The sequence below is a fragment of the Salmo salar genome, chromosome ssa23 (genome assembly GCF_905237065.1).
Source record: "Salmo salar chromosome ssa23, Ssal_v3.1, whole genome shotgun sequence".
In the NCBI taxonomy this organism is placed as follows: domain Eukaryota; kingdom Metazoa; phylum Chordata; class Actinopteri; order Salmoniformes; family Salmonidae; genus Salmo; species Salmo salar.
In genome coordinates this window covers 37,984,744-38,001,724 of record NC_059464.1, presented here as the reverse complement: position 1 = coordinate 38,001,724, position 16,981 = coordinate 37,984,744, and the positions used below count along the sequence as shown (strand labels likewise).

At 42.0% G+C, this 16,981-nt stretch overlaps 1 protein-coding gene across 2 annotated transcripts; it reads left to right on the top strand.

Annotated features, from left to right (window-relative positions):
- Positions 1 to 5,153: 5,153 nt before the first annotated feature.
- LOC106584563 (prosaposin receptor GPR37) lies at positions 5,154 to 14,284 on the top strand. 2 transcript variants are annotated; one of them, XM_014169994.2, is made up of 2 exons: positions 5,154 to 6,264; positions 12,198 to 14,284. In XM_014169994.2, exons 1-2 carry the CDS (start codon positions 6,241 to 6,243, stop codon positions 13,029 to 13,031), a joined length of 858 nt encoding a protein of 285 aa, XP_014025469.1. In that variant the 5' UTR covers positions 5,154 to 6,240; the 3' UTR covers positions 13,032 to 14,284. The 2 variants fall into 2 exon arrangements, with proteins under 2 accessions (XP_014025469.1, XP_014025468.2); XM_014169993.2 differs by having other exon boundaries at positions 5,166 to 6,755.
- Positions 14,285 to 16,981: the final 2,697 nt, after the last annotated feature.

Genomic DNA, 16,981 nt, shown 5'->3' with positions numbered 1-16,981 from the left:
TGGGAACTAGTAGTGACGTTCTATTCTCCATGTAGCTCTAGGGCTCCATCGGGTGGTGTATCAGTGAAATGTGTTATGAATGCTATGGAGTCCCTGTGGGGTGTATGCAGGTTTTGGTTTCTAATGTATTACTTGATCATGTTTGATTATAAGGCTAATGATGTTAGTGGCCAGTCTTGTTGTTCTTGGAATTTTGGTAACAAAATTCTCCAACTTCTGCTTTGGCCACTAATACGAGTATAGCACAGGGTCAACAACATTATTTACGTATGAGTTAACAGAACATGAACTATTAAAAGTTGGATTTTCACTGGGCAGTTCCTTTAAAGCTTTTTTACTGCAATTCTACACATTTTATCATAGGGTGGAGAGAACATTTTACTGTTTTCAACCTAGTGTCCTGCAGTTCTACACCTTGTGCCATTGCTATTTTATGTTCTAATGCTTTCTGAGTGTCTCAACCGTGGGGGCACCAATGGGAATTTTAGATTCTCCCCAACTGTGTAGTTTTTATTCGGGTGTTGTTAGTTCTCAAAGATCTTGTTAAAAATTCATATATAGCTCCATTATCTTGTGTGTGTGTGTATATACTGTACTTTATATCTGATTTTAAGTTTACACTGAAAATGTTTTACCATTTAAAAAAAAAATCTAAATGGCAGCAAAACAAAAATGCCCGCTGCTAATGAATAGAGGGCAAACACTGCATCTGTAATAAACAGATTAAAACATTGGTTGAAACAACCAAGAACCTAATTTAGTTTATGTCCTGTATAGCAAATCAATCAGGCAGGCACTGCCGACAGCAGGAAATATACACAGAATATATCAAACATTAGGAACACCTTCCTAATACTGAGATATTAAGTTGTCCACCCCCCTTTTGCCCTCAGAACAGCCTCACTTCGTTGCGGCATGGACTCTACAAGGTGTCAAAAGCATTCCACAGGGATGCTGGCCAATGTTGACTCAAATGCTTCCCACAGTTGTGTCAAGTTGGCTGGAAGTCCTTTGGGTGGTGGACCATTCTTGATACACACAGGAAACTATTGAGCGTGAAAAACCCAGCAGCTCAAACCGGTGTGCCTGGCACCTACTACCATATCCCGTTCAAAGGCACTTGCATTTTTTGTTTTGCTCATTCACTCTCTGAATGGCACACATACACAATCCATGTCTCAATTGTCTTAAGGCTTAAAACTCCTTCTTTAACCTGTCTCCTCCGTTTCATCTACGCTGACTGAAGTGGATTTAACAAGTGACGTCAATTAAGGAATCATAGCTTTCACCTGGCCAGTCTATGTAATGGAAAGAGCTGGAGTGATGTTGGTCTGTGTAACCGATGTGAAATGGCTAGTTAGTTAGCGGTGGTGCGCGCTAATAGCGTTTCAATCAGGGACGTCACTCGCTCTGAGACTTGAAGTAGGGTTTCCCCTTGCGTTGCAAGGGCCGCGGCTTTTGTGGCGCGATGGGTAACAATGCTTCGGTGGGTGTCAGTTGTTGATGTGTGCAAGGGTCCCTGGTTCGAGCCCAGGTTGGGGCGAAGAGAGGGACGGAACCTACACTGTTACATGTGCTGTAATGTGGTTGGCAGGGGACTTTTTGACATCAGCTTTAGTCTGATTTCCTGAACCCTGTTTTTGTACCGTATTCATCATCCATGCTGTGAGGAACTAGTGTTCGCTTGGGGAAAATCCACCCACAACTTCATCCCTTTGTATGAGCAGAGCGCAACAGAACCCCCCCATGGCATACCTTTCTCACAGACAAAGCTTCAAAAGGGGTTTTCAATATCCCTGAAATGGATATTCACAGTGAAGCAAATGTATACAGTGGAATATACTGCTACATGGTGTCAGGAAGGAGCTACGGTGGAAAGAATCTTGTGCTGGTGGCATAGTGGTCGTTCTGTACAAAGGTGAGTATCAGTCTATCATAAATAATCCTATGCGGAATTTGCTTAGCGCAGTTTCTGGCAGGGACATTCTTCTCACTCCCTTTTTAATGAGATGTTCAGTATAGTTTGAAAGTAATATATGGGTGCATGATAATATAATATGCAGGTTAGCAGATGCTTTGTCCAATGCAACTTGCAGTACAGTGCGTGTTTGTATGTGATCCCTGCAGGAATTGAACCCACAACCCTGACTTTGGCTAGTGCCACACTTTTTGCCAACTGAGCCACACAGGACCAGTATGTGAGACAGAGCTGTGAGAACTTCCTTACCTGAAGTATTTTTTCCTGTTTGTTTTGACCAAGTTAATAGCCCAACCCTTCTGTTGTTATTGAGTGGAAAATTGTGGTGCAGATTTCATTTATTTTAGAAAACAGCACACCTTAAGTCCAATACACAGGATGAAATGTCTCTATGACTCTTAACACATCATATTCAGCGATGACATGGCCTGTGAGAGAGATTGTGGAGCGAGAGCGTTGTCTCTATTTTAGGCTTGTGCCATAAGCTAAATTGTTGCTCCCCGAATGGCTGTTTAGAGCAGACTGGACTTGAAGATTTTTTGCTTACATTTATTTACATTTTACTCATTTAGCAGGCACACTTATCCAGAGAAAAGTGGTGCACATCCTATTCTTATTCATTGTTTGTGCTGCAAATCAGATTATCTTGGTAGTGTGGGAGGGGGGGGCAGACACAGCAGCTGTTCAAACTGTAGAACCCAGTTCCTACATTTTAATATAAAAATTGATTTTATCAAACACAACTATGCTACATTTTATCTCCGGGACCCTCAGGATAACAAATCAGAGCAAGATTACTGAATGTAAGTACATTATTTACCTTCAGAGGTGAATGTATCAAACCAGCTGCCGTGATAAAAGTTTTTTGTTGTTGTGCACTATCCTCAAACAATAGCATGGTATTTCTTCACTGTAATAGCTACTGTAAATTGGACAGTTCAGTTCGATTAACAAGAATTTAAGCTTTCTGCCCATATAAGACATGTCTATATGGGCAGAAACATCATGCTAATCACATTAGCGCACGTTAGCTCTACTGTCCCGCGGGGGGGGGCACATTGATCCCGTAGAGGTTAATAACTAATTAGTCAATTATCAATGATGTCACTAGAGCAAATAACACCAATGAGTGTTGCCTAACGCCCATTAGTCCAGGTTAACATTCGAGTGAGATATAAAAATCCACCAAACACGCTTCAATTGGTTATTAACAACCCTTATCCCAAGGCAATCGGTCTGCAGTTGGTACTTTTACAGTAATGTTGATGAATGTGCATTGTCCCTGTAATGAATGTGTATTGTCCCTGTAAAATTAAATTGAATAGCTACATAAAGTAAAGTAGCATAATCACACACTCCAATTACAATTATCCAGGACTGCTCAAACCTAAATTGGAGTCAATTGTTTATTTTCTGTTGTGTTCTTCTGTTTATTTTTATATTGAATGACACATCATATTTTGCTATAGACTAAATAGGTTTCGTTGTTGCTACCATTTTCCCCAGGGGGTGCCAATGAGCTGTGTGTAAAAGCTACGGCGATTACATGTATTATACTTGTCTGTGTATGACATGATAGACCAAGGTACTTAGATAACAAAAGTAACTGTCCAGTGAAATCTCACTTATTTTTTATTTGTTTTATATATATTTTTGTAACCTTTTTTTCTCCCCAATTTTGTGGTATCCAATTGGTAGTTACAGACTTGTCCCATCGCTGCAACTCCCGTACGGACTCGGGAGAGGTGACGGTCACAACCTAGCCAAGCCGCCCAGCTTCTTGACACAATGCCCACTTAACCCAGAAGCCAACCACACCAATGTTTTGGAGGAAACACCGTGCACCTGGCGACAGCATCCACAGGAGTCGCTAGTGCGTGATGGGACAAGAACATCCCTGCCGGCCAAACCCTCCCCTAACCCGGACAACGCTGGGCCAATTGCGTGCCGCACCATGGGTCTCCCGGTCGCGGCCGGCTGCGACAGAGCCTGGACTCAAACCAGGACCTCTAGTGGCACAGCTAGCACTGCGATGCAGTGCCTTAGGCCACTGCGCCACTCGGGAGGTGAAATCTCACTTTCAAAAGTTAATATCCTGTTAACTCATTCCCACATCATTTTGTTGACTTATCCTATACTCGTGTTTGTGGCCAAAGCATAAATTAGAGGAAAAAACACATCAAAAATCCCACCTCACTTGTATTTCAAACAGACTATTTTTTTTTGTTTTATTTTATTTAACCTTAATTTAATTAGGCAAGTCATTTAAGAACAAATTCTTATTTACAATTACGGCCTACCAAAATGCAAAATGCCTCCTGCGGGGACGGGGTTGGGATTTTTTTAAAGTGTGTATATATATATATATGACAAAACACACATCATGACAAGAGACCTAAGACAACAACAGAGTAAGGTAGCAACACAACATGGTCACAGCACAAAACATGGTACAAACATTATTGGGCACAGACAACTGCACAAAGGGCTAGAAGATAGAGACAACAATACATCATCCAAAGCAGCCACAACTAATGCTTGCTATTTTCTCACAGAGTATGATGTCATACTCCCGAGGATGATGATCTGGCCAATCAGCGGACTACTAGCATAAATATTTTTTATCAACTGCATATGGCCACACCTTTCTGTATTGGGGTACGCCCACACCATTCCAATACAGAAAAGATGAACATACTTAATTACTGTTTTTTGGAAGGAAACTATTTCACTCATATTGTAATTAATTATAGGTAATATTTCATAGAAATCTGGAAACCCTGGATAGTTACTTTAACTCCTGTCCACTGAATGTGGCGGTAAAATTGTAAATTAATCAATAGCCTATAGACTAGTATGCTGGTGGTTTTTGGAATTGCTGAAAGCATGGGCCCCTGTTTAGTTTTACACAAAAAGACAATGAGTGCTTGCATCCATGAACCCGAGCGCCCCAATACAGCGCAACCGTGAGATGCCTTTTACACGTTGTGGTCCTGCAGTCCAGTCCATATCGATTGATGTGTACATTAGTCCTTATACAACATGCCACCACGCGGAACAAAAACGTCTAGTTGCAGTGAATCATGTTGGTGGAAAGTTGCACAAAACAACGCCCTCTAGGTTCTCAACAGAGATAAACCTCCAGGAAAACAAGAAACATTTGTAGGCTACTTACAGTATTTCAAGGAGAAACATTGTCTGACGTGGTTGTGTGATGCTGACTGATTAAGTTGAACAGATCCGGGTTAGCCGCCAGGGGAGCCCGTCTCTTCTCTCCGTGATGCTCAGGTTAGCAGCTCCAGACGGAGCTTGGCACATCCCTGACAACATCTCCGGCTCTGGGCGCCCGGATCGTGGGTACCAGTAATAACCGTCCAGGACGCTTTTCGGACCTAGACGCGCATGCTTTTGAATAGGAAATGCGATCTTGTGTCCATTTAACCCTTTTACAATCTGTTATATATTCAGAGGCACAGACGAAATTAAAACATACCCTACTTCACATGGTGGGAAAACAACCGTTGTTGAACTTCACTTTGTCGCATTTCGGAGACGCACCTGTCAATTGCCAAGTGCACTTTATTTAATTCGAAGTGGTGTTGACAACTATGGAATGAAGGTTGGGCTTTGTTTCTGTCATCTCTCCGATGTGGTAATCATCCATGGATAAATATATTTGGAATAGAATATACTATTGTTGCGTGTTTTAGAATAAACTATGCTGGTACTACTCTTAAGATTACTGTGTTTCTCGCTTTGGAGCGAGAATGTGTTCACGCAAATACACGGGGAGAAGACAAATTTGATTCCTAGACATTATGAAACCGCCGTAACTATCGGGAATCTACACAAAACCGAAAGTGATAGTCAGAGATTGCACTCGGCGAATGGCAGAGTTATCAACGAAATTGACAATAAAAGGGTGCATACTCCAAGTTCATCCTCTTTGGACGTGGTTAGGACATGGATGGATAACATAAATGGGACTTCATTCAATACGAAAAGGGTTATGAATGAAATAACAATGCGCAAAAGCAATTCGTCAAATGGAACAGAACCCGTTTGGTTACCCGAGGAAGGCGAGTCAAAAAGGCTGATGGAGGAAAAGTTGGACACGGAGAAGCATGCAGCCATGGAAACGCGAGATGGTGTATACATTAATTTAAATCCCTCCACGAGACATAAGCGAGGAGGACACCACCGTGATGAGCACAACCGGATCTGCATACACAAAAGAGCAACTGTAGACCGTCGGAGAAGAAATGCGAAGGATGGCAGTAAAAAAGGTAACAAAATAAGCGAGCCAACCTTGCTGTCAGATGCGTCTTTGGACACACCGCTGGCCACGTGGGAACCGCTGCCTAAACCTATGGCCCAGAACCAGTCAACAGACATGCCATTTCATGCCACTGATTATGAACAGTTCACTTTGCCAGACCTCCTGGACTATACCCCATTGATTCCTCTCAATCCTCAAACTAGGAGAAAAGATGTAAAAAACCCATTTTACCCCGTAACAGCAGAATCATATGGGGCATATGCCATCATGATCATTTCGGTCATCATTTTCACTGTTGGATTAACTGGGAATATAGCAATCATGTGCATTGTGTGCCACAACTACTACATGAGAAGTATTTCAAATTCTCTTCTAGCCAATCTCGCCCTATGGGATTTTGTTGTCATCTTTTTTTGCCTGCCCCTGGTGATCTTCCATGAACTGACCAAGAATTGGCTGTTGGGGGAGTTCTCCTGTAAAATCATCCCCTATATTGAGGTAATAATGTCCACTAGGTATTGTGTAACTTGATTGAATGTTATGATTGGGTGCTGAAGTTGATGTTCAAAGTCTGCTGTCATAACCATCTCTTCCTTGTGAAATCGGTCACATATGGTGAGCTAAAAAAGTGTTGGGGCAGTGACAATTTGTTGTTGTTGTTTTGGCTCTGTACTCCAGCACTTTGGATTTGAAATGATACAATGACTATGAAGTGCAGACTGTCAGCTTTCATTTTACGGTATTTTCATCCATATCAAGGGGAACCGTTTAGAAATTACAGCGTTTTTTGTACTTAGTCCTCCCATTTTAGGGGACCAATAGTATTGGGACAAATTAAATAATGTATATTAAAGTAGTAAAAAGTAGTTGGTCCCATATTCATACCACGAAATGACTACATCAAGCTTATCTATTACATTTATTGTACACATTTAATGGATGCATTTTCTGTTTGTTTTGGTTGTGTTTCAGGTTAGTTTGTGCCTAATAGATATGAATGGAGTCACATTTATTGTAAATAAGAATATAATATGGTTCTAAACACTTCTACATTAATGTGGATGCTACCATGATTATGGATAGTCCTGAATGAATCATGAATAATGATGACTGAGAAAGTTAGACGCACTATCATACCCTCAAGCGATGCTAACCTCTCACTGTTACAATAACAGGGGAGGTTAGCATTTTTGTGGGGGAATGATATTTGTGTGTCTAACTTTCTCAGTCATCAACAACAACAAAAATGTGTCCCGTCCCGTTGATGCTCACTTTATGTCAATTCTTACACCGTACAATGTTCTGTGCTTCAAGGGTTTGCAGTATTTGGAGGATCCTATACCAGGTCTAGATTTTTTTTCTCCCGAATGTCACCTCAACCTGTTGTTTCAAACTTTTAGCTGAGGTGTCACTATTCTAGCTACAGAGGTAAAAGCCCCCATGCAACCAATGCTATGTCAGGGATCCGGTTACAGTCCTACTTTCCCTAATAAGGCAGTAGTCTGAAACTCACTAGGCCTCAATAATTACATCAGACCCACACCCGTTTATGCATCAACTTACCTGTCTGTTTCAGATGTAAGGCAGCTCTTCTGTCAGCCATCTATTGTAAAAGATACAATGTTAAATGTAGGTGATGAGGGATCACACAGAGCCAAGACAGGCCTTTAAAATAACATGTTTTCCAGAGTTACAGAAAGCCATACAGTAAAGTCCATACAGTAACGATACAGTAAAGTCTATATTTTGTAGCCATAGCATTGGCAACTGAAGGGTTTGTTTAACACACTTGTACTACATACTGAATGCCATATACTGTATGTGATTTGAATGTTGCAGGACCAAATTATGAAAAGAAAATCTGTTATTGCCCCTGGGGCCTATTATTGCCCCTGGGGTCTATTCAGACAGTGAACAGTTTGTACCCAGTTTCCAGGCATCGTAAACACAGGTCCTAGAGAGAAACTGGGTGTGCTTTTGTTTCAGCCGACCACTAACGCACCTGTTTCAAATAATCAAACAATCATGATCTTTAACCTAGACCAAAATTAGCTGAATCAGGTGTATTAGTGCTGGACTGGAACAAAAGCCTGCAAACCCACTATCTCTCTTGAACGGAGTTGGAGAAGACTGAGCTCTGTTCCGCTTGCCGTGTAAGTGCAGTAAATGGGGATTGGTGTGTTGAGAATGGAGTAATCATCATAGAACTGAGCCTCATAGGACAGGATATCCACCTTCCAAAAAACAACAGATTAGCTGGTCGTATCACATACTGTCTAAAAGGAAACCCACCAGACCCAGGTGCAGCTAGGGACAACACCCAAGAATCTAGATGATACGGAAAAGTCTAAACGAGATCCTTGGGATGTCCCAATGTCAAGGTAGGGACGGGGTAGGGGTAGGGACGTCCCAAGGAATCCGGATAGCACTAACCTAGATGTTATGCAGCCCAAGAACTTGGAACACGTTATACAGTCTGAGGTCACAGTGTAAAACCTATGCTGCTCAACAACTGAGCCTTCTTGGTGAAAGTAGCGTCAATGAAAATAAACACAGATCTGAATTGATTGGATTAAGTATAATCAACACGTTGACAGACCCACCTTGTCCTCTGATAGTTTATGTGCAAATTTTACTATTGCTTACACCTATCAAATCTTTTCAGATCTCCACAAGTCCAACATCCTAGGGCTGGGTGTACCTGTCTCTGTATTTTATAGGGTCCAATCCTCCACTCTTTTACAGACCTCTTTGGTTCAGCTCCTGCTATTAGCAGTCTGTCTGTTCTCTCTGTTGTGGAAAAATACTTAATGTAAGATAGATGACATAGTTTTGCTGTGGTTCACTATCATACTGTTGGTCCTGAGTGCCTTTCATGGGAAATGTGTAAAGTATTCACCCGGAAGAAACTAAATTCTGTTCATTAAGAAGGAAGCACACTCCTATTGGAAGAGGAAATTATCTAGATAAAAATCCTTCTCCAGGTGGCACAGTTCATCTGTCCGGGCACATACACTGAGTGTACAAAACATTATGTACACCTGCTCTTTCCCTAACATAGACTGACCAGGTGAAAGCTATGAACCCTTATTAATGTCACTTGTTAAATCCACTTCAATCAGAGTAGATGAAGGGGAGGAGACAGGTTAAAGAAGGATTTTTAAGCCTTGAGAGAATAGAGGCATGGATTGTGTATGTGCCAATCAGAGGGTGAATGGGAAAGGTATGGTAGTAGGTGCCAGGCGCACTGGTTTGTGTCAAGAACTGCAACGTTGCTGGGTTGTTCACGCTAAACAGTTTCCCGTGTCTATCAAGAATGGTCCACCACCGAAGGACATCCAGCCAACTTGACACAACTGTGGGAAGCATTTGAGTCAACATTGGCCAGCATCCCTGCGGAACGCTTTCGACACATTGTAGAGTCCATGCCCCAACGAATTGAGGCTGTTCTGAGGGCAAAAGGGGGGGATATTAGGAAGGTGTTCTTAATGTTTTGTACACTCAGTGTATAGGCCTACACAATGACTACATGACTACAAACAACCTCAAAACGACCCAAACAATCTGTATGAGTGATGCTGTATAAGCTGCTTAGTGAAAGTGATTGTCATTGTGTTTGTAAGTCCCATTCTATGCCAACATGACCTGTAGGCCATTTTAAAACCACAGTCCCAGACATAGAACTTTGAGTCTCTTTGAGTAGCCAGCCTCCGTGGTAAGAACATTAAATGGATAGCGGCAGACACATCCTCGTTATGCTAAGCGACTCGCTAATCAAGCAATTAATGGAGCATAACTACACAAACAGTGGGGGAATTAATTCTAATGGCTCCTGTGGCAACTAAGTGCTCTGTCACATGACAATTTGTCATTATGGACACCAAGGTGAGAGGTTAGTTAGACACTGTTGACACAGCTCTAGAGGATAGCTGTCACGTTGATGATGATGGTATTTTTTGTCTTGACAATACTCTCTCTCCCTCTCTCTTCTCTCTATCTCTCCCTCTCTCTCTTTTCTCTCGCTCTCCATCTCTCTCTTCTCTCCCTCTCTCCATCTCTCCTTCTCTCTTCTCTCTCCCTCTCTCTTCTCTCTCCATCTCTCCCTCTCTTCATCTCTCCCTCACTCTTCTCTCTCCATCTCTCCCTGTCTTCTCTCTCTATCTATCCCTTGCTCTTCTCTCTCTCTCTCTATCTCCCCCTCCCTCTTTTCTCACTCTCTCTCACTCCCTCTCTCTCTTCTCTTGATTTCTCACAAGCTAGATAAGTCGTAGGAATGTAAGGGGTCTGCTACAAGGTAAGGGGTCTTCTACAAAAATCATAGGCAATCCCAGGACATAGTGTCTATAATACTGTAATAAGCTCACGTAGTTGCTGTCACAAACTCCCCACAGTTGTCACTGACTAGTTGGATATTCATTTCCCACTGAGCAAACAATTTCTGTACAGCATTCATATAAATATTTTTTATCAGGTTTTTGCTTTGGCTGACCTTGTTTTTTTATTGACATTTGTCAGTAAAACTCATGAATGCAACTGTTTATGTCAAATTGTTTTGTGTTCTACTTGTCTCCCTGGTTTGTCCTGAAAAGAAAATGGTAAAACACTTCGCTAATATAAGATCTGAACATGCAGATACATTTAAGTCAGATAATGAAATGCCAATTTTAGCTGGGGCCTCTGTAGTGATGGTGTGTTTTAACAGATTTGATCATAGCTGTGATGAAATTACTGGCTACGAATGTACAATTACTCAGCAGTACATTTCCAACTTAAGCTGACCGAGCATATAGAGGGAAGCATTCCTTTTGTGTCATGACACATAGCAAGGATAATTGTTGGTGTCCACACTTTGTTGTGATAAACATGTTTCCTCATACCCCACTCCAGGCACAGGAAAGTTCTTTTTAAACCTGTTCATATCAACGAATCCCAATAATTAGAACCCCCTGAGGGAGTCAGGGGGTTCCACAATCTCTCTCGCTCTCTCTCTCTGTGTCATGGGCTCCCTTGCACACGGTATACTGTGCACCTTATTATGTTATACAGTCATCAATATTATAATTTGATATAATTAGAATGTCACGGTTGTCGTATGAAGAGACCAAGGCGCAGCGTGCGTATCGTTCCACATCTTTATTTCTATGTGAAACTATGCAAGACAGACAATAAACTATAAACAAAAACAACAAACCGTGACGAAGAGGTGCTACATGCATAAACTCAAAATAATCTCCCACAAACACTAGTGGGAAAAACAACAATTTAAATATGATCCCCAATTACAAAAAATAACCTAGAACACAACATAGAAAATTTAAACAAGACAAAAACCCCAACAGAAAAAAGAAACTAGAACCAAACATAGAAATAAATAAACTAGAGAAAACCCCCCAGTCACGCCCTGACCTACTCTACCATAGAAAAATACGAGCTCTCTATGGTCAGGACGTGACATAGAAAGTCTAAAGTTCCCCTTTTTGGCGCCCAACTGTAGTCTTCTCACTCTTTGAAGTATCACTCATAAATCATTACTCATGGCTACTTTCAAACATCTCAGTATGGGAAATTAGGAACTTGTTTGTGGTAAGTAACAGAGCTGTCCCTCTCTAAACCTGTTGACATCTAGTATATTGTGCTGTATGTACCATTGTCACATGGAAATTGGTGTACAGTGGACACATTCTTTTGGTCTTTTCAGAGAACAAGATGGCTCTGGGGCCTTGATATTCCATCCAGACTTTCCAAGGTGCATTGCAATTAGGAGTAGTCTCTCCTCTATTGTGTGTTAAGCCTATGGTCTGGATACAGTCTATACTTGTTTCTCTCTAAAAAATGAAGCACTTTGACAGAACTTTGATGGTATTGTTAATATGCAGTAATAACACATCAACTGCATACAGTAGTGTCTGACTTCCTCCTCTCTTTTCTTTGTCCTTCCAGGTCTCCTCCCTCGGGGTCACCACCTTCACCCTGTGTGCTTTGTGCATTGACCGTCTTCGCGCCGCCACCAACGCCCAGATGTATTACGAGATGATTGAAAACTGCGCCTCCACAGCCGCCAAGCTGGCCGTTATCTGGATCGGGGCTCTCCTATTGGCCCTGCCAGAGCTCCTGATCCACCAGCTGGTCACTGAAGATGGCGAGCCTCCGGATGTGACGCCCTGCCAGCGCTGCGTGGTTCGTATCTCAACCGACCTCCCCGACACGCTCTACGTGCTAGGCCTGACCTACGACGGAGCCCGCCTCTGGTGGTATTTTGGCTGCTACTTCTGCCTGCCAACACTGTTCACCATCGGCAGCTCTCTGGTGACCGCCCGAAAAATCCAGCAAGCCGAGCGTGCCTGTGTGCGTGGAAACAAGAAGCAGCTCCAGCTGGAGAACCAGATGAATTGCACGGTTGTGGCGTTGGCCATCCTCTACGGCTTCTGCATCATCCCTGAGAACATCTGCAACATCGTTACAGTCTACATGGCAGCGGGTGTGCCCAGACAGACTCTGGACATTCTCCACCTGGTCAGCCAGCTGCTGTTGTTCTGTAAGTCGGCGGTGACACCCGTCCTGCTGTTCTGCCTGTACCAGCCCTTCAGCCGGGCCTTCCTGGACTGCTGCTGCTGCTGCTGTAACGAGTGTGGCCCTCCCAGGTCTTCCACCACTGCCACCACCAGCGAGGAGAACGAGCACGAGTGCACCACCACCGACCTGGAGCTGTCACCATTCAGCACCATACACAGGGAGGCAACCTCCTCCTACACAACCGTGGGGACCCACTGCTGAGAGGTCAAAGGTCATGACCTCCTTCAGAAAGTTACAACTGCCCTGTGAAGAGTTCAAGAGGCCGGACTTTAAACCAATTGGACTGGTTTCCCCACACCCAGGTTAAGGTTACTCCTGGAATTAAAGGCATGCTCAATGGGGAATCTCCAGTGAGAGTGCTTGTAAATCAGAGAATAGGCTTAATCTGAGTCTGGGAGACCGGCCCTTAAGAGTTACGATCAGTTCATTTTTTATTCCTGTCAATTTAGGAATTGAATTGATAATGCGGCTAAAGGGCACACTCCATTCTAAATCCATGTCCACTTCATTTCCTGAATTTACTTTGAATTAAATTGACGTGAACTCTGGTGGACATATGTGTCTCGGTCTACTTAAGGGCAGAGTTCTGTATACGTACTATACTGTCTGTCCACTCTTTGTTTACAGCAGTGGTCACCAACCGTGGTCGATCTCCAAGGCATTCCTAGTCAATCACCAAACATTTCTGTAAAAAAACAACGATAAAGCCTTGCGTTCCTATTTTGTTATTTGTTTTGTGCTGTTGGCGGTAGTTGCACTTTATTTTGGATTTTTTTTTAGGTTGTAAGATGTAGGTGCACTTGATTCAGCAGCCCTAGCGCCAGGAAGGCAAAGTCTTCCCATTTTGAAAATAATTTTTTCAATAGAATTTAAAAATGATCTGAGAAGAAAAACATTGGCAGGGATATTCAAGCACTGATAATGTATTGGGCCTATAGCCTACTGCACAAACCTCATTGTTACAGAACTGTAATTGGTTAATGTTGCAAAGGCTTACGTTATCTAAGTCATGTTGAAAAAAAATCATCACTCAAAGGTTGGTGACCACATGTTTACAGAAACCATACGGAAAGGAATACATATATATAGTTCAATTCAATTTATAGCAAATTCATTATAAACTCACCAGTGTTTTCTCTTTTTAATTATTATATTATTTTTTTTTGGGGGGGGGGGGGGGTCATAATGTTCTTTTTCTGCCTCCACAGAGTGTCTGTGTCAAACGGAAAGTAATATATTGAAAATGGCTGATCGTACTGTATTGTGTTTAGCTTATAATGGTGATTCTTGTGAATCGGTTCAAAGTTATGCCTAGCTCCCTTGCTATGTAAGTATATTATGCACTCTGTATTTGATAGCAGAAAACTGTACGATACACTTCAGTCAGTCAGTAAAGTTACTGGAGAGGTCTTTTTTGTTGTTGTTGCTCACTTTAATAAAAAAAGAACACAGAATTTCATTGAATGTTTCTTTGACCCTCAAAATGTCAATATCTTCATATATGGAATAAACAATCCACTTACTATTTAGGGACTAACATACCTTCTTCCAAAAAAGTTAACCATGGATAATAAATCTACCTCATCGTTTTGTCTTGGGAACTAAACATATGTGATAATATTCTCCAGATGAAGAAGAGGAGTGTTGTTTCCTGAGAATGGCCAGTTAGCTCTCAGAGGGGGAGTTTCTCATCTGGCCATTGTGACATCACTACCCACTCCCCAGAGTACACAGTAACCCTTGTTTCACTACCCGTCGCCAAGGCAACCTCAGGAATCTGCTTCTCAGCTGTCTCCATGAAGTCATGGTCGGCCGAGAGGCAGGGAGTCAGATCGGATAATAGGGTGGATAGAGAGAAGGGTTCATAGTATTGGACTTAACTAGGGTATGGTGTGAATCATGCATTTCCATGCAGATGGTTGGTTTTTGGCTCCCAGGAGTTAATTTCAGACGTGAGCCTCGCTAACTGCTAATCATGTTTCTGGGTGGTTCAGTTCAGCCTTCCTTCAATGTTCTGTATAGTCGTCCAGTTTTCTAGACAGTCTAAGAATGTTTCTATTGAAAAAGGTGTCCTTAGAACATTTCTGGAACATGCTTGACTTGAATGTCAAGCTTACAACATGTTTGCAATCAAGTAACATCTGCGCTGATAGGAACGGCATAGATGGACACAATCATATTTTAGGCAAAATTGCATTGTCTCTGTTTAACAGAATTATGCTGTTTAATAACTTCCTGGTCCTGATTTGTAATACATTGTGAAGATGATGCCTGCCTGCAATACTACAGTAGCAAAACCGCCTACAACATGGCTGCCATCACGTCCATACACAGTGCAACAAAATGGTGTACGACTTTCATCTGCCATATATAGACCCATGGTGTCCCCAAATCATTTGGCTGTCAGATCCGGTCTTGTTATGGAACACAACGTCTTATTCTCCTCACAACACTGTCCTCCCACAGTGCTTCTGAGCCCGTCTTTCATTTTCAATCACTCCCTCTGTTCCTGATGGGATTATGCATAGTGACTACACTTTTTTTCTCTTCACAGGAAGTAAAAGGCTTCATAGAGTTCACTCTGACTGTTAGGATAACGCTGTAGCTGAGGGCCATTGAACAACACCACATTTCACAGGGCAACACATTACCAGAAATGAGACATCATTGTTCAACGTTTTGCTAAACCTATTTTGACAAAAAGACTGGAATAGTGTATTTATTTGGAAACCGGAAAAATAAGTATTTTTGAACCTCGACCGTTATGCAAATGCATGGCTACGGTAAGTGATCTGTGGATTGAACTGCTGTTTTCAATGGAATGGCATGTCTCCAGAGTCCAGCTGTCAGAAAAGCAAAATCTGATCAAAAGCGAAAAAGAAAATGTTCCCTTAAGCTTCTTTCAGCCTCCCATGCTCATCCAGTCATAAGAGTGAGGCCCTTTTGTTGAGGCAGTGCATTGATGTTGGTAAGGAATGTGTTCTCACAGTAACTGAGTTCTTACTTTAGCTGAGCTTGTGGTGACATTAAACATGCGCAATTCTATCTACAGGATGTATACCCTGTTCAGTAACACTGGCATTTTTTTAATGGAAACTGGATATATTAGCGCTCATCTCTATTAGCTATCCAAAATAACATGCCTGAAAGTGTCTTGGTCAATCTGCAACTCAGTGTGAGGTTCAAGCTCTCTGTTGTATGAAATAACTGTTGTGCCACAGAAGCTGCCATTCAGGACCTCCACAGAACAACAAAGATGTCCGTTTTCCTGAACCCTCATGCTCCTCATTTCATTCATCAACAATCACACTGACCACAGTCACTGTTTGTATGGTATTCAACAGTTATGTACAGTGTGTACAGGGTTTTTCAGTGTAGTCGACAGATGAAAACAACCTTGGTTCCTTCTTTATGTTATGTGCCCATGTAATGGAATTATTCATACACAGGCATTTATTATAACTTAACAAGGCAGCTGGATGTGATTGATGGGCATCTGTCGGTTACCTGAGCATCCCTAAAAAAATCCTGCTTCACTTTTCATAATGATGATCAAAAACATGAAAGATTTACAATATGCCAAAAGTCCAGTATATCACAGTAATTCCTTTCCATGAAAACCTGTGAGTCGGTTGGACATCCCTGCTTCCTAGTTGCAATTAAAGGTTCCTCTATTCATTTGGAAACAATAGCTTGATAATACATTGATGCATTGCCGCTAAACAAGTTGCTCAGTGACCTTAGACTAACTCCTTTCAGGGTTACGTGGGATGGGCAGGGTATTCTATAAAAAGCCCAGTATCCTTCATGATTGACAAGGAGCCAGGGTGCCATGGTAATCAAAACCACCTCTGAGAGTTATGCCACATGCAAACTAAGGTGTGAAATTAGAAAATAGTGAGTGTGGATATCAAAAGCAGAGTCTAAAGCAAGTCTCCCGTCTCACAGCTAGATATATCATGTAACTATACAGTAAGCATGCAGAAATACAGCATCCATCGATTAGCGTGTCTGCCATTGGTTCAAAACACATTCTCACATAACATCATGTTTGGGTGCTCTACTCACTGCACTCTGAAATTATGAGGTATTTCATTGTTGAAAAGCCCCTTTGGTATTGTTCGAAACTGTCATGTATTTTCATGAAGTCT

Coding starts and splice junctions, on each gene's coding strand:
- LOC106584563 (XM_014169993.2), top strand. CDS start 5,697: ATGCTGGTACTACTCTTAAGATTACTGTGTTTCTCGCTTTGGAGCGAG. Junction 6,756..12,197: donor AAATCATCCCCTATATTGAG/GTAATAATGTCC, acceptor TTGTCCTTCCAG/GTCTCCTCCCTCGGGGTCAC.